A 24,213-nucleotide genomic window follows, 5' to 3' on the forward strand; every position below is an offset into this window, starting at 1 on the left:
GGCAATGTCACACCCTGGTGCTTCCCAGGCCTTGGACACAAAGACACTTCCAGAAATGTTAGCAAGTTGAAATTCAAGTAGCACGGTATCGTCTGAAAGTAACACTGATTTTGATGAGCCAAGACGAAGTTTCCATACATCAGTGGTTGTGTTGACAGGAGAAGGCACGATGTTGAGGCACTAAATATTATTCTGTTTATATAAAATTTATATTTTGCCATAAAAATATAGATGTTAAAGTTGTGAGTTTCAGCTTTCAAGATACCAAAAGGTATCCTTGTACCCCAGGCGCAGTGCATCAGCTCTCCCAGCCCCTGAGAGTAGGAAGTGAGAAAGGGAACTCGGAGGAAAGACCACGTGAGTAACAGGCTGGATGAGATGGCAGTGAAAGTGGAGCAGAGGGACAGAGTCTACCTTTTCCAAAAAAGTGTCCAGCTGACAGGGCAGAGACAAAGCACTGAGGCACGGGAGGGAGAAGAGAGCCATAGTGTGGTTGGAAAGACCCAGAAATTTTGTATGAAAAGAAACCTGAAAACCTGAAGTTTTTTTATGAAAATGATTTCAGAAGATGCTTCCAGGGGACACCAGAAAGATTAACCCCGGGGCACCTGGGTGGCTCAGTCAGTTAAGCGTCTGCCTTCGGCTCAGGTCATGATCCCAGAGTCCTGGGATTGAGCCCCGCATCAGGAGCAGGGAGCCTGCTTCTCTCTCTCTGCCTGCCACTCCCCCTGCTTGTGCTCTGTCTCTCTCTGTCTCTCTCTCTCTCTCTGCAACAACAACAACAAAAAAAAAAATTAAAAAAAAAAAAAAAAGATTAACCCAGAAAGAGGAGGAGGCAAGAGATGTTAAGTGAGCTCATAACTTGGTGAATGGCTTTAAAAAAAAGTAGTGGGAGGTCATGAGATGTGAGGATCCCCACACGGTCACACAGACCGCCCCCTGCATGGACAGGGTTGCTCTACCAAGATATTTCAAAGGCGCCGTGGCCAGAAAGAACTATTACACTCTTGGGTCTGACACCCTACTGGCCAAATTCTAAGAAGCACGTAATGGGATATGTAAGCTATATATAATAAGTGTTTGGATTTTTTTTTCCAAAACTTGTTAACTCCCTTGGAAAAGCCCTAAGTCTTCAAAAATAAGCCCTCCTACACAAAGAAAATGAAAGGTCCCATTCACAGCAACAACAGGAGAGACTGTGGCCAGTTATGTATGGGGTGAGTGAGAAGAAAGCTAGAGAATTAGATAAATGAGAGAAATATAAGAAAACAAGTTAAATAAATAAACATACCATGTTCCTGATTGGGAGGATCACTATTGAATTGCCCCTTCTTCCCAATTAGAGAACAATTTGGGGAAAAAGAAAAAGACAATACATCTTCTCTGCATGATTGTAACTGAGCCTAGGAAAATAATCCTAAATGTGGAAAAGGAAGTTAGGGTCTGACTAGAAATAGTGGTTTTATTATAGCTATCTTGAATGTTTCTCATATCAGCAAAAATTTATGATATTTCTGCTTTTTAAGGTAAAATTCAGAATTTTGATTTATGTGAGTAGCTTAGAGTCATTAAATACACTTTGGAAAATAGAGGCAAAAGGAAAGAAACAGCACTGCCCCACTATCCAAAGGTAATCACTGTTAACATATTAGTCCAGTCTTTTTTTTTTTACCCTTAATTTGTACACTTAACTTTGATTAAATAATTTATTCTTTCCACAATTACGTGTCAAAGGACTATTCTAGTTGCTGGGGATACAGCAGTGAACAAAAGAGAAAACTCCTGCCCGTGGGTGCTTATACTCTCGAGGGAAGGGACAGGGGAAGGAGAGGGACACTTATCTAAGTCTGTTCTGGAGCACGCTAGATGGTAGCAAGTGCCACGGAGGAAAGAGCATAGAAAGTACTAACGTGGGAGTGGGGTGCTACTTTAAGTGGGATGGTCATGGAAGGCAGGTGACCTTGAGCAGAGATCAGAAGACCTGGTGGGAACTTAGGCCAGGGTGGAAGGGCTAAGAAGTGGGTAGAGACTGGATTTGGGGGGAGGAGGATTTTGATCTTAGAATCCTTTTAATTTTTTAAACATGTTTTATTTGATAAAATGTACATAATTTACTATTTATCATTTTAAACATTTTTAAGTGTAGAGTTTTGTGGTAATTAAGCACATTCACAGTGTTGTGCAACCATCACCCCCATCCATCTCCAGAACTTTTCCATCATCCCAAACTGAAACTCCATCTATTAAACAATTAGTCCCCATTCCCTCCTCCCCCCAGCCCCTCACAACCACTGTTCTACTTTCTGTCTCTGAATTTGACTAGTCTACATAATGCATATACATGGAAACATAGAATATTTGTCCTTTTGTGTCTGGCTTATTTCATTTAGCAGGGTTCATCTGTGGTAGCATGTGTCCAAATTTCTTTTTTTTTTTTAGGCTGATATCCCATTGTATGTAGTTTATCCATTTATCTATTTCATATATCCATTTATCTATTGATATTTCCACCTTTTAGATGTTGTGAATAATGCTGCTCTGAACATTGATATGGATTTTGTTTTTAAGTAGAGCAGATTGGATTTGCCAAAGACTGGATGTGCAGTTTTGGGAGAAAAGGGTGGAGAAAGGATGACTCGTAAGTTTTTTGGCCAGAACAGCTGGAAGGATAAAGTTAATGTTTGTTGAGATGGGGAAGACTGGGATGACATATTCTTCTTTTTATTTGCCATTGCAACGTATTCATGTAGCTAATAAAAGTCTTCATTAATGTTGGTAGGAGACCTTCATTCTCTTCCTGCCCATTCTATATCCTTTCCTGACTCCCCCCAAAATTACATCATTTCCAGTTATCCTACTTTCCCTGATTCAATGAAATATTTCTGTTGGTTCAGATGGGGGAGGGGTGGTTTAACATACCTTACTTTTAATGCAATTTGCTCAGCTTTGTTTATTTGTTTAAGATTTAATTTTAAGTCATCTCTATACCCAATATGGGGCTCGAACCCCTAACCCCAAGATCAAGAGTTGAATGCTTTACTGACTGAGCCAGCCAGGTGCCCCTGTTGCTCCACTTTTTTAAAAGAAAATACAGCCTATGTTGAAAAAGGATGGTTAAGAACCTGGATCAACCTTTTCTCCCCCCTCCCCAGATCACATAAACACCTAGTTATAACTGCTCCCAGGGTAACTCCATGCCAGAATACAGGAAAACCAAGCCAAGTGTCATGGCCACGTCTAGGAGCAGAGAGTCCCAAAGGTCTGGGGTTTTCAACTTTCAATCTCTCCAAACACTGGATTGTAAGAACTTATTTATCGAACAGTCATTTACTGAGCACCTGCTTGGTGGTTAAGCTCTTTGGTTGTCAGAACTCATCAAGATACATTTCTTCCTCTTACAGAGATTATGGTCTAACTGAAAGACAAAGGAGCACGTAGAAAATGGGTGCTAGGTGCCCCCAAAACGGAAGCCCAGAGTAGGGTCAGTTCACCCAAGTGTAAGGAAGGAGGTGCCAGCTGATGTGAAAGTTAAATAAACAGGAGGTCAGAGATGGAAGGGCCCAAGGATGAGAGTGAACATGGGCACCTTCCAAGATAAAACACACCTGTGTAGCTAGAGATGGGGGCTGGCTGAAGAGAGGGCACGTGGGAAGCAAGCACAAGTCAGGTAGGCAAGGTCTTAAATCCTATTAAGGATTTGGTACTGTCTCCTCAGGGTGTTATGAAGCCATGGAATGGGTTTAATCCAAGAGCTGCTAAAATCTAATTTGCACTCTGGAAGTATTCCCCGGGCTGCAGTGTGGGGACAGGGCTGGAAGCAGAGCAACACGGAGTCACGAAGTCTAGCTTGTAGGCGAGTAGGAGGATGGGCAAGTTTCTGGACTGGGGTCATGGCGGAAGGGCTGGCAAAACACAGAACAGAACCTGGGGGTATAAAGAGACCAGAATAGAGCCCACATTTGTGTCTTATACAGCTGGCAGTGAAGCCATTCCCTAGATAGTTGGCACAACGGAAGAGCAGGTTTGGGGAGAAAACAGCGTGTGTTCAATTTGAGATGGATTACATTCAAAGTGCCAAGAGATGTAAGCCACGGGGAGAGATTGTGACTGATCCCCATATAGATAATAGAAACCACCAGCCTTCCCGGGGAGTGTGTTTACATGGTAACGGAAGCCTCCTGACAGAATTCTAGGATATTTTACCTTTCCCTTTATTTAAGGCTTTTTTAGACAATCCGTTTTCTAATAATTACAGTCTGTGAACAATGTCTTGAGCAGCCTGGATAATATTGTCTAACATGGATGTACGTGTACGTAACCAGCCACATTCTGTCCTGTTTGTTTTCACTGATGTTTTCCTATTTAAAAGAACCCACATTGAATATCTGCATGCCCCAGAATTAGTTCCAGGGAATGTGTTAATAAGCAGAATGTGGATAAATACATTTAGAAACCTTGATTTAAAAAACTGTTCCATGGTGCCTGGCTGGCTCAGTCATAAGAGCATGTGACTCTTGATCGCAGGGTCATGAGTTCGAGCCCCATGTTGGGGGTAGAGATTACCTAAATAAAACAATAGGTAAATAAACAAATAAATAACGGCTCAGTAGGGTTCTTTACAGCGATTTCTCACTACTTTGCAGTGTGACTCTTCAAGAGGGTGCTGCAGTGGTTTATTTCTACCTTTACTAAGCCCTAGGCCATAACTTGCTTTTGGGGGGTTGTGCTCTCAGGGCTAGTAACCACAGAACGGTTTCATGGGATACTAACCTATATGCAAAAGCTGTCCCAAATTTCAACACATAGTTCCAGAAATTGAATTATCAAATTAACAGGAATGAATGTTTACGTCCTTGATTCACGTTGCCAAATACCTTTCCCAAAAGCCAGTACATTGCCAGTGGGAATATAAATTATTACAAAGAGCTGTTTCTCCCACACCAACTGTGATAGTGAATTGTTTAAATCTGATTTGTAGCGTTTCTATGACTACACGGAGGCACAACACTTTTCCACGTTATTGATTACTTGCTGCTGCTTTTGTGAATACCTTCTCTGGTCTTTTGCCTATTTATTGGGATCTTAGCTATTCTTATGAAGATAAGAACTTTTATATTCTTATTTTTATAATCAGGTATTAATGCAGAATTTCATATATTTGTGTTACTCAGTCATTCTCCCAGTTTCTTGTCTATCACTTACTTTTTAGTTATGTTCTTTTAGAACATGTGGAACTTATACATTTTTATGAATCCGTTCTTTAAAGCATTTCTTCTTATACTTGTTTTTTCTGTTTTTTTGTTTTGTTTCTTTTTTACTGTTCTTAAGCTTAGAAAGTCCTTCTATAAAGCTTTATCTAGACCTTAATAATCACTCCTTGGTTTTTTGTTATTATTGACATGAACTCTTCACCTCCCTGGAATTTATATTAATTTATCTTGCTGTCCTCCCTCCCCTCTGCAAAACAACTAAACAAGATTTACAGCACTGTTTTCTGCATAATTTTCCCTTCCTACATTATGGTGCCCTGACAGTCTTTAATAATTTTTATGAAAAAGATGATTTGTCTCCATTTCCTAAATTAGCAAATCGAGATGAATAGCAACGGATTAATGGTCAGTTACCTTGGTCAGTTTCAGTCTTGAGATGAGAATATATTGTGACATTTAATGTGATGAAAACCATGACATTTACAAACTGACTGACACTGAATTTGATACTGTGACAAAAATTTTCTTCCTTGAAGCTCATAGAAGAGATCACTAGAAAGAATGAAACACCTAGGTGTTTCAAGAAATTTGAAAATTAAATGAAGAAGGGAAAGGTTGTTAATCAGTATCAATAATAAAAGCAGCTACTCTGCAAACACAGTGCGGTTTGATTCTTAGTCTACTTTCCAGCTGAGGAAGCAGAGACTCCAGTCACTTCCCCCAGGTCTGAGAGCTAGGAAGGGAGGGCAGTGCCAGCACTCCTGAGGGCTGTTTATCCTCAGTCCTGCTCCAATCAGGGCACAAGGAGATAGTCTGAGGATTTCCCAAAGGGCCTTCTCTTTGAGACCGCGTCTGTACGTTACCCAAGAATAAGAGTTCTAGTGCACCAGTCTGACATTTATTGTTTAAAGGCAGGGTAGAGGGAAGAACCACATCGCTGTAGCTGTGTAGACAGCACATTTAAAGCCTCTCGCCTAGGAGACCGAACTGGGGGCCCTGACGGGGAAGACGTGTTTCTCTCTGGTGTGGGAACCAGGTGCTAAGGGAGCCCCTCCTGTGCTTGGAAGGGAAGCCCTTCTTATCCAGTCAAGCCCCTTGGCATGGCTAAGAGGCGCAGACGCTGGTGTTTTCTCAAACGCTCTTTCTCTGCAAGTTCACACGGAAGTTCCCGAAGCATGCCTCATTCCTCCGCACGCCGCGTTTTCCGGCGGCAGGAGTGCTCTTTGGAAGCCCGCGCGGTCCGACGGCCTGCCAGCGCTGCTGTGCGGACACAAGCGTTTGTTTGTTCCCCGCGCGGGCCTGTGTCCTCCGCTTTCCTGGCTTTGCAGCAACTTCGCTGGAGCCATTCTCAAGTCCCCCGGGAGCCACTTTTGTGGCAGATTCCATTTGGTTTCACAAGGCCTCGAGGAGGGGCCGTGGGGGCCGCTTGGCACGGCCCCCCACTCTCCCACGTTCGGAGCAATTTACAAACTGCTCAGGAGGGAGCGAGCGCCCAGCCCTGAGCGGGTCGCTGTTACGCCCCCCCCCCATTGTCTGCGGGGATCGGGCGCCTTTCCCCAGCTGACCTGCCTGCGAGTGGCGAGATGTGAAAAGTTAGAGACAAAAATGGTCTCTCCAGACGGAGGGGGAGCTTTCTTGTACAGAAAGGAAGGAAATACCTCTGTGGGATTTTATTTTTTTCTCCCCCCTCTTCATCCAAAAAATACAAAGAGACTCTGTCTTTAATGCGAATGTCGGCTTTAAATCTTTTAGGTTTGGATTAACTCTGCAAAAGAAAAAAAATCTGACAGGCTTTCAGATATGACGCAGAAAAACTTTTTTCCTCCCAATTCATGTTGTTCATTTGTAAAGCCAAAGGCTGGCGGACTGAATAGTGAGCGCCAGTTGTTCCACAGTCATAGTTAACATCACAATGGTCAGAATTAGCAGCCCAGAGTCTCCGCCACCTCGTTTGCCTTTTCCACCAGCCACATTTAATACAAGGTGGCAAAGGCGAGCATAAATCTTGCTTTTTTTTGCCCCTAAATTAAAATAGATTAAAATTAAGCCAAGCAAATTAGGCATTTTCAGTTGCAGGACTTAGAATCTTATCTACCTTTTCCCCCCAGATGCAAAAAGAAATGGTTGGGGGTTTTTTTTGGGGGGGGGGTCTTTTCTTTCTCTCTCTCTTTTTTTCTTTTCTTTCTTTTTTTTTTTTTTTTGCAGTTGTTACCTCACGAAAAAGCTTCCTTCAATCTAAACAAAACCCACTGATTTGATAGACATTTCCTATTACATAGTAATTGTTGGTTTTCACTATTGAGGATGTCAGCAAACATGTTGAAGATCATGTTTTGCTTATAAAATAAAGTGACTTTTATGTGAATATTTTCCATTTTGTTGGTGTCTAGAATATAGGTGCTATTTAATAGCATGTTTTTATTTTAAACATGCTCAGAGCTATTTAATCCTATGTAGGGGGAAAAAGAACCATAGCATCCTTGAACTGACAGTCTATATCAATGAGCCCATGTTAATGCAAAAAAAAAAAAAAAAAAATTAAACTGCAGTTCCTGGTCTTCAGTTGAGAGTCAAAATGAATAGGTAATCTCAAGCTTAATTTAAAATTAGTAAACTTTATATTAGATAAGGATTGATTGATTAGGACTGTTAACATGTAACTGTATTGGTCTGTAAGAATTAAACTCTAGGTCATTTTTAATTCCTGAACCACACCTGGTTAAAAAAAAAATAAAAATCCTTGTGAATTTGAGCCAAGTGTAAATGTGCTTGCATTAGTTGGCTGCTTTTTAATGGAGTTATACCAATACATTTATGCCCTTAAGCAGGCACTGCAAATTTACTCTAATAAACAAATAGCCTCAAAGTGAAATAAAATATTTCTTTTGGTTTTACTGTATGACATATTCCTTTTAAACTCTGTGTAATCTAATTACATTACAGAGGGATTTTTATTCTAATGGCAAACAGCTAATAGATTTATTAATTTTTTAACCATAGAATGATTTTCCTTGTAATCCAAAAGATTCTGATATAGTGATTTGGTATTTAATACAAAGGAATGATGAAAACTATTTTTAATACACTGTTATTTGGGTTTTACACACTAGATATTTGGTTTGACTTTCACAGTAACAGGACATACCGATACAAGTTATGTAAATCTTTGAACAAAAATTAAGATTATTCTGCCTAATATCATAAATATCTTAATTGATTAAACTATATTGTGGTTTATATAGACGATTTTTTAATATAATGTAACATTTTACAAGTTAATTTTTATTTGCTAGGAATTGTAAATTTAGTTTCTAACTAGGATTTATTTTACATGTTATAAAAGAATGTAAGCCAGAAATTTGCTCCAAAAGATTGATTTTGATATTCTAAGTTATAAAAGAAGGTCAAAGTTTATTACTCCACGTACTGACCACAGTAATAAAAATCTCACATAAAACTATGAAAAGATTTGGCACATGATAAAACCTTGCTATATTAGCTGTATAAAGGGGGAAAATAGATGTAGTAAAGACATGTTTTAACACATTTGGCTTTTAGTTCCAAATTGTGCACAAGTTTGGATTTAAAATTACTGTATATCTTGCAGAGTGAGATTTTTTTTCATTATTTTACTTAAAATCATGTAAAGACTAAACATGAATTATGTACGTCTTGGGTGTGAAAGCCATGTTGTTTCTGATCCTTTCCTCAGGCTGCCATGTTGTTCAGCTCAGGCGTCTTCTGGATGGGCCTATTATTTATTCCTGTGGCGTCCTTGCTTCTCGATGTGGCGTACAAGGTGTAAGTATAGTACTTGGTTATGGACATAAACATATAGATGTATATTAATCCTCAGATTTCTCCAGTTATAACGTCAGATCAAGAATGTAGAGTTTACAAAGTGGAATTACTAATATTAGTTAACTCTGCATATGTAAATAAAGAAGAAATGAGTGATTGAAGACTTAGGAAATTAAAGATGGAATGAGAAGTAAAGCAAGGAGTTTCAATTAATATTAGAGAATACATTTTTAGAAATCAGCTTGAAAAATCCATTCAAGGTAGAAGAAGATCTGTTATCTCAAAACACATACATATTTTATTGATGAACAATAGTTGTGGGAGGAAAAAAGGTTTTTGCCTGCCTGTTTCAAAGCCTATATGCAATATAGAATGAAACAAGCTTAACCTTTACTGATTTTTCTCAGGGATTGTCAGTTTTAAAATGTTACCTCTTCCCACAAAAAAAGGTACCATTAAAGTTAATTATATGATGCCTATTTAATAACTATGAGAGATTTAATATTATAAAACTAAACCATTCCTTTTAAGACTTGTTTCTGTAATTACATAATGCTCAGAATTACTATAATTTCTTAGATTCCATTGAAAAGCGATCGCCTATACTCTACTTACTGTTGTACCTAGCAGCTTGATAATACACCAGTTTTGTAAAGTGTTACATCTTCACACGAAGATTTACATGCAAATGCTTTTTTCCCCCAGTATCAAGAGGACTGCTTTTAAAACATTAGTAGATGAAGTTCAGGAGCTGGAGGCAAAATCTCAAGACCCAGGTGCAGTTGTGCTTGGAAAAAGGTAAAATACACACCGAATGTGTTCTTTCCCAAGTGAACTTTATGTTTTACTAGGGTTAGAAATAAGTGGTAAAACGTATATTCCTCATTTAACATGGAGCAAGCCCGTGTCAATGACCTATTTTAGAATCAGAGAGCTGTGGATTCAAATCGAATGTGCCATTCACTAAGCTGCGTGTGACCTTAGCCAAGTTGCTCAGTGCTCTTGAGCCTCGATTTTTCTCATCTATAAAATGGGGATAATAATATCTCCTTCATGGCTAGTTTTTAGAATTAGATAAGATATAATTGACAAACCAGGTAGCTTAGCATCTGGTACTTAATGAGCTTTAAATAAACAGTCGTTACAACTATTATTGTATTATTAAAATGAAAGGGGAGGAAAAAAGTCTTTTAGCTTGAAACAGTATCCGTAATAAAATTGTAGGTAGTGAAAACCAGAGCTTGATAAGGGCAGTGTGCACAACAGTAGTGTACCGTGTATTCAGAACTGACCTGGGCCTATGTCCCATGTGAAGTGCATTACTTTTTCAAGTCCTTTCCTCACTACCATGCCCTCTATAAAAGCAAGGTCAGAAACCTAATTAAATTGACCACATTCACAAAGGGTTATAGGAAAGAAATTTAAAATGTTTGGAAACAGTCTATGCTCGAACACAATTATGAAGGTGATACCAGTTTCAGTTACACTAACGTGAGCTCAGGTTTTGTCTACACCAGAGGAAACACTTTGCTCCCGTGTCTGTCACTGTCATACGATTTGCTATTGTTACTCAGTTTGACACAGTTCAGTTAGGGTCAGACCGGGAACTCAAGCTGAGACCTTGGCTTCCAGCCTTCCTCAGTCGCATGAGGCCAGGGGGCTGGTCACCCGCACACCCGTCTGCGCCTCTCATAAAGGGAAGAGCCCCACTGTGTGTCGAGCACTCACTACATGCTAGGCGCCACACATATCATGCCATATACGCTGTCACCTGGGATCCCCAAAACAGTCCTGTGCAAATTAGTCACCCCGTTTGTTGCAGATGAGGAAACTGGGACTAAGTTCCCAGTCAGAAGTCACAAAGCAGGGCCTTCTGGAGCCCCTGCTCCTAACCATTCACTATTCTCCCTCCTTTTGCTGCTTTTCAAGAATGGGAGACAGCAGGGGCACCTGGGTGGCTCAGTCGTTAAGCGTCTGCCTTCGGCTCAGGGCATGATCCCAGGGTCCTGGGATCGAGCCCCGCATCGGGTTCCCTGCTCCACTGGGAAGCCTGCTTCTTCCTCTCCCATTCCCCTTGCTTGTGTTCCCTCTCTCGCTGGCTGTCTCTCTGTCAAATAAATAAAATCTTAAAAAAAAAAAAAAAGAATGGGAGACAACGGCAAAAACAGCCTATACCAGCCTGACAAAGTTCTTGACCTCTCTCATTGTCCCTGAGTATAGGACTGAAATGATAACTTCCAGAGTTACGAGTATTCTTCTCCCTCTACTTCCCCTCATCTGTGTCCCTTCATCTAAACATCTACACCTGGTCCATTGTCTGGCCCAAGTAGTCCCTAGGTAAATCTTTTCTTTCACTCTAGCTGTAAAAAGGATATGCTAGGATCCTAGCTTACAAAGTTACGAATAAAACTGTTTACTAACAACTATTAGGGAAAGACCATACTATTACTACCCTTAGGAGTCAATTCCTTCTATTTGTGAGTGTGTTCATAAACGTTATGTTAGGCCCCTGTGTGTGATATTTAGTTTTCCTGGTTCGTAGTACATAGGTGACTTCAACAATTCATAAAGCCAAGCGGAGCTTGTGATGTGGTGACCTCTTGATCCTAAAGAGTCAATGATTCTGTGAGGTAGGTAGTCCTGCCATTAAAAAAAAATAAGTCAAGGGGCCCCTTGGTGGCTCAGTTGGTTAAGCGTCTGACTCTTTATTTCAGCTCAGATCCTGATCTCAGGGTCATGAAATCAAGCCCAGCATAAGGTCTCCCTGCTCAGGAGAGAGTCTGCTTCTCCTTCTCCCCCTGCCCCTCCCCTTGCTCTCGCTCACTCTAAAATAAATAAATAAATCTTTAAAAAAAAAAAAAAGTCAGAGGGCCCCTGGCTGGCTCAGTAGGTAGACCATATGCAGCTCTTGATCTCCAGGTTGTGAGTTTGAACCTACGTTGCGTGTAGGGATTACTTAGGGGGAAAAAAAAGTCAGCTTAAAAGGAATGAAGTGGATTCCACCATAACTTTTCCATAGAAAATGCAGTAGATAAATTTCCTGCTGCTGCCTCATTTGCCTAAAATAGCTGTTCAGCTTTTCTCAAGCACTCCCAAATGAGTTAACTGTTAGCTGAAAGCCACAGATGAAAACCGTGGTATAACACATAGCCGTGTTGCTGTTGCTGCCCATGGCTACCAGAAGGATGGTGACCACAGTGCCTTTCTGCTGGATGATGGCTAGAAGGGGAGGGAAAAGAAGAGATCTGTGAAGGAAGAAAAATAGCAACTGGTTGGAAAAGTCTTCATGCTAAATAATGACATTCTAGAGTAATTAGGAATTGTCAGATTGATTTTACTGCCAGGATTATATTTTTTCAAGACTTATTTTTAAGTAATCTTAAACATGGGGCTGGAACTCACAACCCCTAGATCAAGGGTTGCAGCTCTACGAGTTGAGCCAGTCAGGAACCCCACTGCCAGGGTTATTTTAGGAACCTTGGAGAATGAGATTGATGTAAAATTTTTTAAAAGTTAGCTAATCTTACCTACATTTTGAAAGAGGAAGAAATTGTGATTTCTGTGTATTCAAGCGATATCAGACTTATGTTAGTTCTAAAGTACCGTCTTATTTGATACCTCCCAGTCTTTGCACATGCTTTCCTTTGTCAAGAAGCTGATACCCTCCTATAGAAGGGGCAGTCTAATTCCTAGTTTTCAAAACTCAACTCAGGTGCAATTACCTCACCTTTTCTGAGATGAAATTAATTCCTACTCTGCTATCTGAGCACTTTCTGCTTCTGTCGTTACACTTACTGCATTGTATTGTGATGTGTTTGTTCCTCCTGTCTGTTTCTTTCCCCTGTGAGATTGAGCGCCTTGAAGGAGAGGCCTCCTTTTTAGTCTTAACTGCAACCCAACAGATCCAGGAACACACTTGATAAATATTTGTTGAATGAGTGATCGAAGTGTCCAGAGAATGAACTGAGGAATGAATGAATGAATGAGTGAATGAGTGAATGAATGGGTGAAAGGATGGCTGAGTAGTGGCTAGTAAGAGATGACTGACCCATGGGTAATTAAATAAAAATATGATACATGAGAACATAGAATTATATAGGTTACCCTTCCCAAACAAGTCACATCCAAAGTAACAGTGGTTTACTTCTTCGTCATAGATAGAATGATGCAGTCTTATAAATTGATCATCCCCCATTTTTTTCAATCTCCACTAAGCACTACTGTGAAGTCGGGCTCCACATAAGGGAAACTGCGTCGGAGAAACTGTAACTTGTAAGCACTGTGTCCAGATTAGCATTTACGATCACTCATTTTTCATGTTTACTTGTGTTCAAAACTAAAACATTTTGGTTAAAACAGTCTTTTTTTAGTAGAAATAGTGTATCACTTACCATATCACCCAGTGAATTAGATATATTTATTCCAATTTTACACTGAAATTTAGGAGGGTGTATTTCATCATGTAAGTACAGTAAATTGCTCTTGAACCTTGGGTTATGGTAGAAATCATTTTAACTCTAAGATGTTGGGACAATAAATTCAAGCCCTACCTCTTATCACTGGGTACTATTTTTGGTTAGGAAAACAGCTTATGTAATACCCAGTGCTCATCACATCACAGCACTGGGTGTTATACGCAACTGATGAATTACTGAATACTACATCTGAAACTGATGATGTACTTACATGTTGGCTAATTGAATTTAAATTTTTAAAAAAAGAAAACAACTTATATGGTATGAAACCCTGTTTTTGCTGTGACTTTTTTGTGGACAGACTCCAACACTAGGGAGCATATGTATCTCCAACTCCAAAATGCAAAAAAAACTTTAAAATTCAATTTTTTCCCTTAAGTTTATAGCAAACATTTGCTGGAAAAAACCTAAACTGTTTGTTCTATAAATGTAAAGGCATTAATACTGGTTTTTTCTTCTAGTGTAAATATTTATATACTTTATAGCAGAAATATAAATTTTTTTGGACTACAGGCCTCTCATATCTCATTTGGTGGGGGGGGGGCAGCATTACATCTATAAATTGTGTGTAACATCTTACCTTTTCTAAAACAAAGCAATAACAAATGTGAATTCAAAAACCCAATGCTTTAAAATAAGGAATGGTAGACACTGAGCTCATGGGAGGCAGGACAGTTACCTTTGGGTATCTTTCATGAGTGTGGGAAACAGTGCATCTCATAGGCAGGCAAATAGGATGAAATTCATAATTTTTTATATCTCACTGTCTGCATAAGCCAGCATATCAGCAGCAGCCATTACTAAATAGAACTTTACCCTAGGATCTTCAGGTCATTCCTCATTAATGTGTCCATCACTCTACCCTTAGCTTTACAGAAGAAAGCATGGAAGGATAGATATCAGATAATTTGACCATGTGGATGGTGACAGTGGCTTCTCTGAGCCTTCCTCTGTATTATGTATCTTTAAAAAAAGCAATCTTAACATTGCCCCAAAACTAATGGCAAAGAAACTGTATTTCTCAGTTTTCACCCTGGATTTGTATCAGTGTTACATATGAATCTTGGTACAGGTTTGGGGTAGTAACATGTATCCGGTGTTTCGCCCTAGCCTACGCTCAACACTGTAATAACAGTTCTGCCCAGCATTTGTGAAAAGTGACGGAACGATGAAGGGTTGTCTCCTCCAGAGCGGAGATCAGGCCTGTTGTAGTCTCTGTTAATCTCCCCACGACCACTGCCTCATCCAGGACGGCCGTCCTATGCCCAGCACTAAAACATCCCGTGTATGGATGGTTCTTTACTTTCTGGAGATCCATTTTAGTGAGTCCACCAAAATAGCTTGCCAACCTACCACAAAGACAATTGCAAAGTTACCACTCTTCAAAAATAACTGAAAATACCTTCAGACAGTATGTTCCAGGACAGTAAATGGGTTTTTCCCTATACGTAGTGTTTCTTAATGAATTACTATTTTAAAACATGGTGTTTTAAAACACCTTACCTTTACCAAATATCTAAGTTGAAACATTTTAGTGGGCTTGGAAATAAGGACAATATTAAAGGGAAATATTGAACAATATTTAAGTGGTGCTTGCATAATTGCATTGAGCAAATTTAGAACGTGCATAGCTTGGTATATAAATGAAAGGCCACACAAAATGAACACTACTGACTAAGAGTCATGATTAAGATGGGGTTTTAAAGAGAAGGTTCTTAAAGTCTTTTTCTTCTCACGGTGCTAAGCTATTCAAGAAAAACTGAACTTTTAACATGTCTATTAATGTTAACATGTTCCCCATATACTGTGTAATGTGACTTGATAGTAACAGCCATACCTGTAAACATCAAGGGCATAGAACTACATAATTTTGAAACGATGAGCAGTTCTCGAAAGGTAGGATAAGACTAGAGAAATACGAATCATCATCACTTATTGTTTATTAAGCATCCTCCTGTGAATGGCATTTATATTTCATAGGAGGGACTCTGCCCTACAAGAACTAAAGCGAGAGGTTCAGCGTAGCTCAGGGAAAAAACAACAACAACAACCTAGCCATTTTCCTACTAGGGAAGTGGAGTGGGGAGCACTGTAAATTAAAACTCATGTGCAGCAAGAGACCTCTTGTGTGGAGCTGATGTTGTCTCTAAGCCAGCGCATCAGAAAGAGTCCTCACGAGGTTCTCTTTGGTTTTGTCATGGTCTCTGTCCTAGTTGATTTTTTGTACGATCAGTTCCTTGCGAGCTGGGGCAGCAGTAAAGGCGGGAAGGACTAGCATTCATAGAGTGCTTCCTAAATGCCAGTCGTTATGGTGGAAGCCATACAACTCCCCACATCCCACCGTTGGCCTGCGGGCTAGGGATTATACCCCATCTGTGGTTAAGAGGACCAAGAAAGGTTTGCCTGAGGCCACCCAGCTAATAAGTAACAGACTCGGAATTAAAGTTAAGACTCCAAAGCCCTTGCTCTCTCCCCAGGACCGTGCTCCTTTCCCAAGAAGCTTTCTTATTGCACTTTTGCCTTTCGAACACTAGACATGAACTTGATGTAACAGCTGAGTAAAAAGTATAGCCTCATATGAACCATACAAAGAAAAACTGCATTATCTTATACATGTAAGTTTTATCATATGAAAGATAAAATTCTCACATCTGCCTCCTTAACATTGAATGTTACAATATTAAAGTTTATGAGTTTAGAAAGGCCAGCCTGAAACCTGGAAAATGTATCTGGGGAAGAAGAAGCTACGTAATGATACATTGCTGTCCTCTGGATGTCTGTAGCCGTTTCCATCTTAAGCACCAGAGACTTCCCGGCACCCCATCCGCAGTGCTCTGCTAACAAAATCAGACCACCTGCTGCTAAAGCTGCCCACTCCCTCAAAGCAGTTATAGGTTTTAGTGTTCCTCGGGGGTCCCTGGGTCTGTAATGTTAGATCATTTTAAGAATAGAGTAAGAAAAGTGACTCTAAAAATGGCCCCTTCTCACTCCCCATATCTGTTTATTTCACTGGCAAAAACAAGTTTTACAACTATTTGCAAAACCACTGGAGTTTTAGATTAATTAGCTTTGTTGCCTTTAATGTGGCTAATGCTCAGTGACAAGGAACTATGTCTAGTAAGTACCAGTTAACATCCCTGGACTTCAAAAAATATGTGCAGAAGATAAGTACAAATGTCAACATTTCTAAATATTTTACTTCGGCAAAAGCCTGAATGTTTTTGTAATTCCGAGTTCATTCTGCAGATGATCCTTTTACTTTTATTTTTGTATATGATAAAAATTGTTCCATTTCAGGATTTCAAAATATTTGGCAAAATACAGAACTGACATAACTTAGAACAATGTAACTAAAACTTTTATAGTGGGACAAACACAAGATGGAAATTTTTCAACTGAGTCCATTCCAGTGATTAAAACAAAATTGCGTAAACATTTGCTATAACACATGTAGATTACTTATTAGTTCTTTATGCTTATTATGTTCTTTGATATCAAAGCAAAGTTTTAGAAATCAACCACTGGAGAAATGGCATGATTGGGAGGACTGGTGATGTTTAAAGTACATTTCACAATTATTGCTCGAATTCATTTATTGGACAAATAATTGGCTTCCTACTGTGGGAGATACCATTCTACGCGCAGTGGAAAAAACCAGATGCATTATTTCTTGCAATGTGCTTTTACAAGTTACATAATTAATTACACGGATTTGTTTTTGTGGGGATTATCCTAAACGTTTATTGAAAAATAAATATTTTTCCTTGTCATTTTACCTAGTATTCTCTGAAAATAGGTTGTTTTTTTTTTAATGAAATTAAGGAACACATTTCATACCATATTGGAGTGGTAATGGAACCTTTCTAGTTAAAAAGTCTATGAAATTTCTTCTTTGTATGATTTTGAGGATTTCTTTACATGACTAAAAAAATTATTTTACACCAAAATACGTGCAAAGTAGGAAAAAGATATATAGTAATAATTTTGTGATTCTAAAAATGCCATGCTTAGAATGCACGCAGTAAGTCAACCAAGATTTTAGAAGTTAGTACCACCGCTGGCAGGCTTTGTATTTTTTGTTAACTGTATCGTACAGGTTCTGTATCCCCATTTGACTTAAAGATAACTGGGGGGTGGGGAAATCTTTTGGCTGGATTATTGGGAACAAAACTCTCCTTTAGCTATGGGAAAAACCGGCCTCGAAAGTATCTAAATACTTTAAATCTCATTTGCCATCTGAGAAAATGGGGTAAAAAGAATCCCTAGACTGCAGACTTCTCAAGCAATCTTTTGTTTAAGTCTAACTCTCTCCGGTGGTCCTGTGGGCACACTGGGGTCTCTGCCGAGTTGATAATTCATTTCACACATTTGCACCTGCTCAACAGCCTCACGGAGAGAGCGCAACTGCTCAAGAACGTCTTTAAGAAGAACCACGTGAACTTGTACCGGTCTGAATCCCTGCAACAAAACCTGCTCCGTAAGTATCTGAGTTCTGCTTCATAAATAAACTCTGCCATTATGTCCCAGCCTTCACGAGAGCAGCATTTTGACTTTAGGAATTTTTAACTATTTAAAATTAATACCTAAAGGCAGTTTTGCTTCTTCGCAACATGTTACATAAATAACCAGCGTTCAGAGAGACCTTTGACCACAACCATCTCACTTATAGCAGACAAGACAACGCATTTTAAAATCTTTCTGCTTTCACTCGAAGAAATAATATTTCCACATGCCCCTTGCTTCCTTAAATCTTAAAAAGAACTAGTGAAATAAATCTTAACTCTTAAAAGCTCCCTCTGTACTGTTATCTTTTCTACTTGAATAACTTTGCAAGGGCTTTTTCAGCTTTCATACAGCACAATGAAACATATATTTTCCCTTTCAAAAATATTTATGAATATTTGGAGTTGTAAGAAATTATTAGGTATCAGGCCCTCTTAACATTTCAAGGATCTAAAAAAGAATATAATATATAAAGCCCTGTAGTAAATGTATTTGTGTTAGTAATATATCTTTTGTTTCATGTTGTTTCCACATATAATTTATTTTCATTTATATATATTCATGTTTAATGCTTTTGCTTTTTATACTTCAAGAGGCCTTTTCTAAAGATGTGACCCCCTTGGGGGTCGTTGCTTATCCCCAACCATGCTGGGGCATGAGTGAGTTTATTTGTAGACACTGAGAGCCAAGGACCATGTCGTCCCAAGGAAGGAGACCACTTTTCCAGCACAGGCAGTCCGTGTGTTTATCTCTGCCCCTTCTCACTTTTATTCTTTCTTCTCTCTCATCCACCCGATCTGGATGGGAACTGTGTGTGCCCACTAGCCTAGACACCCCCCGCCCCAGTGGCCAGGAAGCAAAAATTGGATGGCTTGGATTTGAGATGCCGAGAGGAGAACCGAGGGGGGTTGAGAGCACCTGCTCGCTCATCTGGGGGCAGAGTTCATAGCTCACAGCCTGCAGTCAGCCCACTCTTCATGGTACAGTTGAGTCGGCATCTTTTCCGGATGTAAAAAATTCGTGTCTTCACGCATGCTTTTGAAGGCAGGAGGAGCACAGGAGTTCCCCAAGTTAGAAAATGAATCCTTCACACTCAGAATAACAGAGATTCCCAGTGACCTCACAACAATCGTTTCTGTTTTATCTTTAACTTACAGACGGGTATGCTTTCTCGCAAGATGAGAATGGAATCGTGTCACAGTCTGAGGTGATTCGCGCATACGATACCACAAAGCAGAGACCCGACGAGTGGTGATGGGATGGGGGCTGCGAGGCAGGGGCTGCTAGCGCTCTGTGGAGACCTCCCAGGTCTTACCGGATCTGCTGGCCAATTCCAGTCTGGTCGCGGGAGGGGAAAGCGGATCTGAGCTCATCGCATTGACTGACCGTCAGACTCGTGTGTATTACAGACATAAGCACTGTGCAGCTCCACTGTAACACCATCTCTTTCAGATTTTTTAAAGTACTTGCTAAGTCTTTGTAAGCAGAAATTGAAAATGAGCTTGTATCTTGCCAGAATGCTGTCTTAAACTGAGAATAGGTCAGTAGTCTTATGCCGTTACTCCGGGGCTGTAACTATCAATTTATTGGATATACCACAAGGCGACCAACCATGAAAAACTCTGAAGTGGTAATAATTTATAGGGACTCTTGATATCCAGACTTAGATTTCAGAATATGCTGAAAAAAACCAGCACTCTTCTCTAAGGAACTGACTCACCTTCTTGAGCAAAATTTCTAAACAAGACATTAACAAGCGTTTGTGTCAAAAATTGTCTTGATAAATGTTTGCCAAAGACGTTCATTAAGTGTATTTCTCATTCAGTAGTCATTTGCCCAGAAATTTAAGAGAAAGTTTACCTCCAGTTCTGCTGTAAGATCTGCATGCTTGATTTTTCAAATGTAAGAGTGGTTTGCAAAAATGAGTATTTCAAGGCATTTGCTACTAAAATCCGTGGTGTTGCACCTTTGGCCTTACAAATGCTTCTTTCTTGTTTGTCTTGTTTACTTGTTAACGTTGGAGGGCCCACGTGGCAGTGTGACTCTGTCATTATGATACTGATTTTTAAATTGTACGTCTCTGTCATTTCTGATGAGGGGTCCTCATCCTTTAGATTTTTCAAAAAATCTGGCTTCTGCTGAAGATTGAGTGCTGTCATTTTATCTTAACGTTTTCTCTCTCAAGAAAAATACGCTTAGATATTTACGTGAGCTCCCCAGTGCTTCCGTGGAGATGTTTGGATGTTTTGTCGGATAAATGCATGGGCTTTTGTAATGTACATAGGCTCGGCTTTTGTCCTGTGTTTGGGTTCTTTCCATCAGTTCCTGCTAGAGATGCCTGCTGCCGAACATAGCCCACCCCGTGTTCTGGTGACTGCCCCTGTACTGAACCCTGAGAAACCACAGTTTGCTTGTCAAGCAGCTCCCCCAAATTAGTCACACACTGCTAATTGGGACAAATAAGTAGTACATATTCCCCATTTTAAAAACACCTATTTTACTCAAGCCTATAACTTTACAGTCAGAGACACTCTTCATCACAAGTAAATTTTGTTACTATGTTTTTAAATGTATGTTCAGTTTAAGTTTTTTCAGCATTTCCAAGCCATCTCCTGAAAAATGCCTATTTTGCTACCAACAATAAATGGTGAAGGGGCTGTTTAAAAACCACAACCGGTTTTCTACACTCTTTTTAAAATAATGCTTTCATTTAAAAAAAAATAAAAAGGAATTCTAGTTTTCAGATACACTTCAGAGATCGAAGCAAACTTTTTGCCTTTTATTCAGAAGCCTGTTTGCCTTTAAGTGGATTTACCAGCAAAATAGGTAGAACTCCCTCTTTAAAAAAAGCAAAAAACAAAAAAAAAAGTCAACTAGAATTGCCAGGAGAGGTGATTTTCCAAGTCACTCCTTGAGTTGAATAATGTCACAATCTTTTTACCCTTTTTCTTCAAGATCTAGATTTAAAATTCAGTGGTATGTCATTTCCTTCTCTGTATTTTTAGTTATTTAGTTACAAGTATGCCTCCCCCATTTTCTAGAAATGAGAGGGGTTATAACTAACACATACATAATTCTAAAGGGGGCAAGGAGTTGACACCGTTCACTTCCTAGACTGTTCCCATTTGGGGATTAAGATTATTGCAAATCGAAACTCCTAGAAAGACCGCAGGTGTAAGAGTCGAAGACCATCTTCAAAACTCTGAGGTCACAGATTTTGTCTACGGAAGGGATATTCAGAGCGGCTTTCCTGGGCCTCCTCCGGGCGATAGTCAAGGTCAAACCACACAAATCAAAACGCAAGAACAAGGTACATCCCTGCAGAGAAACACTTCATCGCAGTTACAGGCACGAGCTGCTTCCCTTTGCCTCTACCCCAGCAGTGGCACCCTTCTCCCAGATTTTCATATCAAAATATGATGGATGTAATAGAACTGAATCTTCTAGCCTAAAAAAAACAAAAGTTTTATTTTTATCTTAAAACATGGATTATTTCTATGGAGCTCTTCAACATGAGTAGAATACTCATGTTAATTAATGTATGAGACTGTGGTCTGAAATATGGCTAATTTAGGCCTTTTTTGTCCCATAGTCCTATTTTTGAATTATTACGTCAATTCCTTTGCTTCTTGGGTGAGGGAGGGGGTTGGACAGCAGGGAGTGACCTCCTTGGTAAAACTTAACAGCCTTGCAGTCACAGTGACTTTATAGTGTTAGAGAAAACCCTCTGCATTTTTAACCTTCCAAAGAGGGAGGAAAGTGAGAGTTTTACCAGGATTAAAACAGCTGAAGTGACTTTTTAACTTGTATTTTCTGAAATAAAGGACACATACTCTTCAATTAAAAAGTCCCTTGTAGGGACTTTGGCAAATGCTAACACCATCTTGCTTTACAATGTTTACAATTCAGAAAATACTACTTACAGCAGAAAATCCTCATTCATTTAACATTGAAAAGCTGGTAGTTGCTTCTTTAATGTTGAATAGTACACAGTGATATTGAACATGAACTTTCTACATGTTTTATATATACATATAAAAATATATTGGTAGCTCACACCCAGAAAGATGCTATTTGGCAGAAACTGTTAGCAGGAGAAGGGTGTTTCTCAGGAATGTAGCAAATTTAAAATGATCTGTGTGTTGCCTGCCCTCCCACACCCCGATCGGTGTCTGATGTGAGCCTGATTGAGCAGTGTTGTGCAGTTAGTGGAAAACCTTTCTCTAATCAAGTCAGGTGAACATGTATTCTTATTCAATAATATTATTCATTTACATGAATTGTATAGTCATTGAGTGGAGTCAGTAATTCCTCTTACTTTTCAGGGGGAAAAGTGAATTCCAGAAATCAACATTTATTCTGATTATTAAGTTTTATGTTTTAATTTTACAATTTAGCATTCTAAATAACAAACATGAACCTCACATGATAACTTGTTCTGCATTCTGTGGACTGTACATCACTGATAACTTGTCTTTTAAAACGTTCTTTCAGGAAATGAATGCTAGTCTGAAAGTAATAGGTTGTATATTTGTAGTTTTTATTTGTAACAATGTCCTAATTATTACCATGCTAAATGATCATCAGTGTATATTTTTGTGCAGTTGGCCTATGACAGTTCTTGGTTCTAAAACTTATTTTATCAAATAAGCCTATATATAATCTTATAAATAACCATTTATAAAATTTATCGTGAAAATGCCCACCCCACTCACATCATGTAGACCAGACCTGTGGAATTCTTTTTGTAAATTCATGTAATACCATGCAGTTCGGTGCCTAATAAATGCTTTTTAATGACGAACATTTCTATAATGCTTCTTTAAGAGATCATAATCTGATTTTTCTCACATTAAAATAACCGAAGTCACTTGTGAGACTTAGTTATACTTTGCTGCATTTTAATTAACCTTCGGTGGCTATTAAAATGGAATGTAAGTTAAACTTTGAAGGAAAGGAAATAAATGTTTTCCATTTTTCGTCTTGATTTATTTTCTGTATGAAAGCAGCTGTGTTTTTGATAGGTTTATGGTTTGCATGAATTAATATTTAAAGTGGCCTAGGCCAATGCATGGCTATTGCTGTAAATCTTGGTTTATTTCTGCCTTATAAAATTCTATCATGGCCTACCTGGAATTTAATATTCGGTGGACAAATTAATTAGTTCTCTGCACCACTTTTTTTTTAATAAGTAAATCATTTTACAAACAAATTTGAACAAATTTAATTGCAACCTTTGTTTAGCTTGCTTCTAAGAACTTTTCTTCATAAAGCTCACAAAACTTCTCAGCAAATAAATCTCCCGTAAGTAGGAAAAAAGCTAGATTTCATACATGCTTACTCTGAATTAACAGCAACTTTCCATAGGTCAGTCTGCTCTTGCAAAAACGTGAGCAGAATATTAAAAAATAATAAATATTTCTATGTTTCATGGTTCTAGAATAGAAGCCGTAAATGCAGTGAATACTGTTTGCTGTTTGTTTAGCTACTTCAAGCTTCATTTTTCACATTTTCAAGGTTATTAGGTTTAAAAAAAAAGGCAGCCTTGGAAGGCCGCTGCTATGGAGAATTGAAGTTTGCATTAAAGATAAAATAGTATTTTCAGCTCCATGAAAATCCATTCCCGCCAACACTGCTGTCGAAATCGTGAAGCTGCATGAGGGGAAAGTACTGAGTCTGTGATTATAGTTTTCTCAGGTTTGTTTCTCTCGACGTTCAATGCACTGTGTTTTATAAATAGTTATTAAATTTCAGTAATATTCAGTTCTCTGCAGTGTTATGTGTCATTGGCCTTTTATGAATGTGCATGTTTTAAACTGCAAATTTTAAACATTTTGTCCTCTCATTGTTATTAAAAATGAAATAAACTGTACCATTACATAAAGAAATTGTTTCGGTTTTAATTGCTAGTGTTAGAAACTGGGTTGCTTTATAAAACCTTCAAAGCCACTGTAATTATAGTCTAAGAAGGTGTATCCACTTCACAATATTTTAACATTTTGTTGACCACCCGGGTGATACAGAAAATTGCCCCTCATGTTAGTCCGGCTAAAAGAGCGTGAAGCAGAGCATATGGAGTCTAGTTCGGTGGGAGGCGGGGTTAATTAATTTGAGTCCCCCTCCCAAAAAAATTTTTTTAAATAAAATTCCAGTATTTTGATTCTTCAGTCAGAAAATCCTCCCAGGATTGTCCCCATTACATATTTAAATCAGCCAGCAGGTCA

At 39.0% G+C, this 24,213-nt stretch overlaps 1 protein-coding gene across 5 annotated transcripts in view; it reads left to right on the forward strand.

Annotated features, from left to right (window-relative positions):
* The window catches only part of ATP8A1 (ATPase phospholipid transporting 8A1), a 224,253-nt gene extending 200,376 nt beyond the window's left edge, over positions 1-23,877 (forward strand). For all 5 annotated transcript variants that reach the window (XM_045816092.2, XM_045816093.2, XM_045816091.2 and 2 more), the window contains 4 exons: positions 8,923-9,011; positions 9,717-9,809; positions 17,872-17,963; positions 19,147-23,877. In XM_045816092.2, coding sequence (XP_045672048.1) covers positions 8,923-9,011; positions 9,717-9,809; positions 17,872-17,963; positions 19,147-19,244 — 372 coding nt within the window. In that variant the 3' untranslated portion in view covers positions 19,245-23,877. The remainder of the gene's footprint in view (positions 1-8,922; positions 9,012-9,716; positions 9,810-17,871; positions 17,964-19,146) is intronic.
* The last annotated feature ends 336 nt before the right edge of the window (positions 23,878-24,213 follow it).

The sequence above is a fragment of the Ursus americanus genome, chromosome 8, assembly GCF_024610735.1.
Source record: "Ursus americanus isolate L20-20 chromosome 8, mUrsAme1.1.p, whole genome shotgun sequence".
Lineage (NCBI taxonomy): Eukaryota > Metazoa > Chordata > Mammalia > Carnivora > Ursidae > Ursus > Ursus americanus.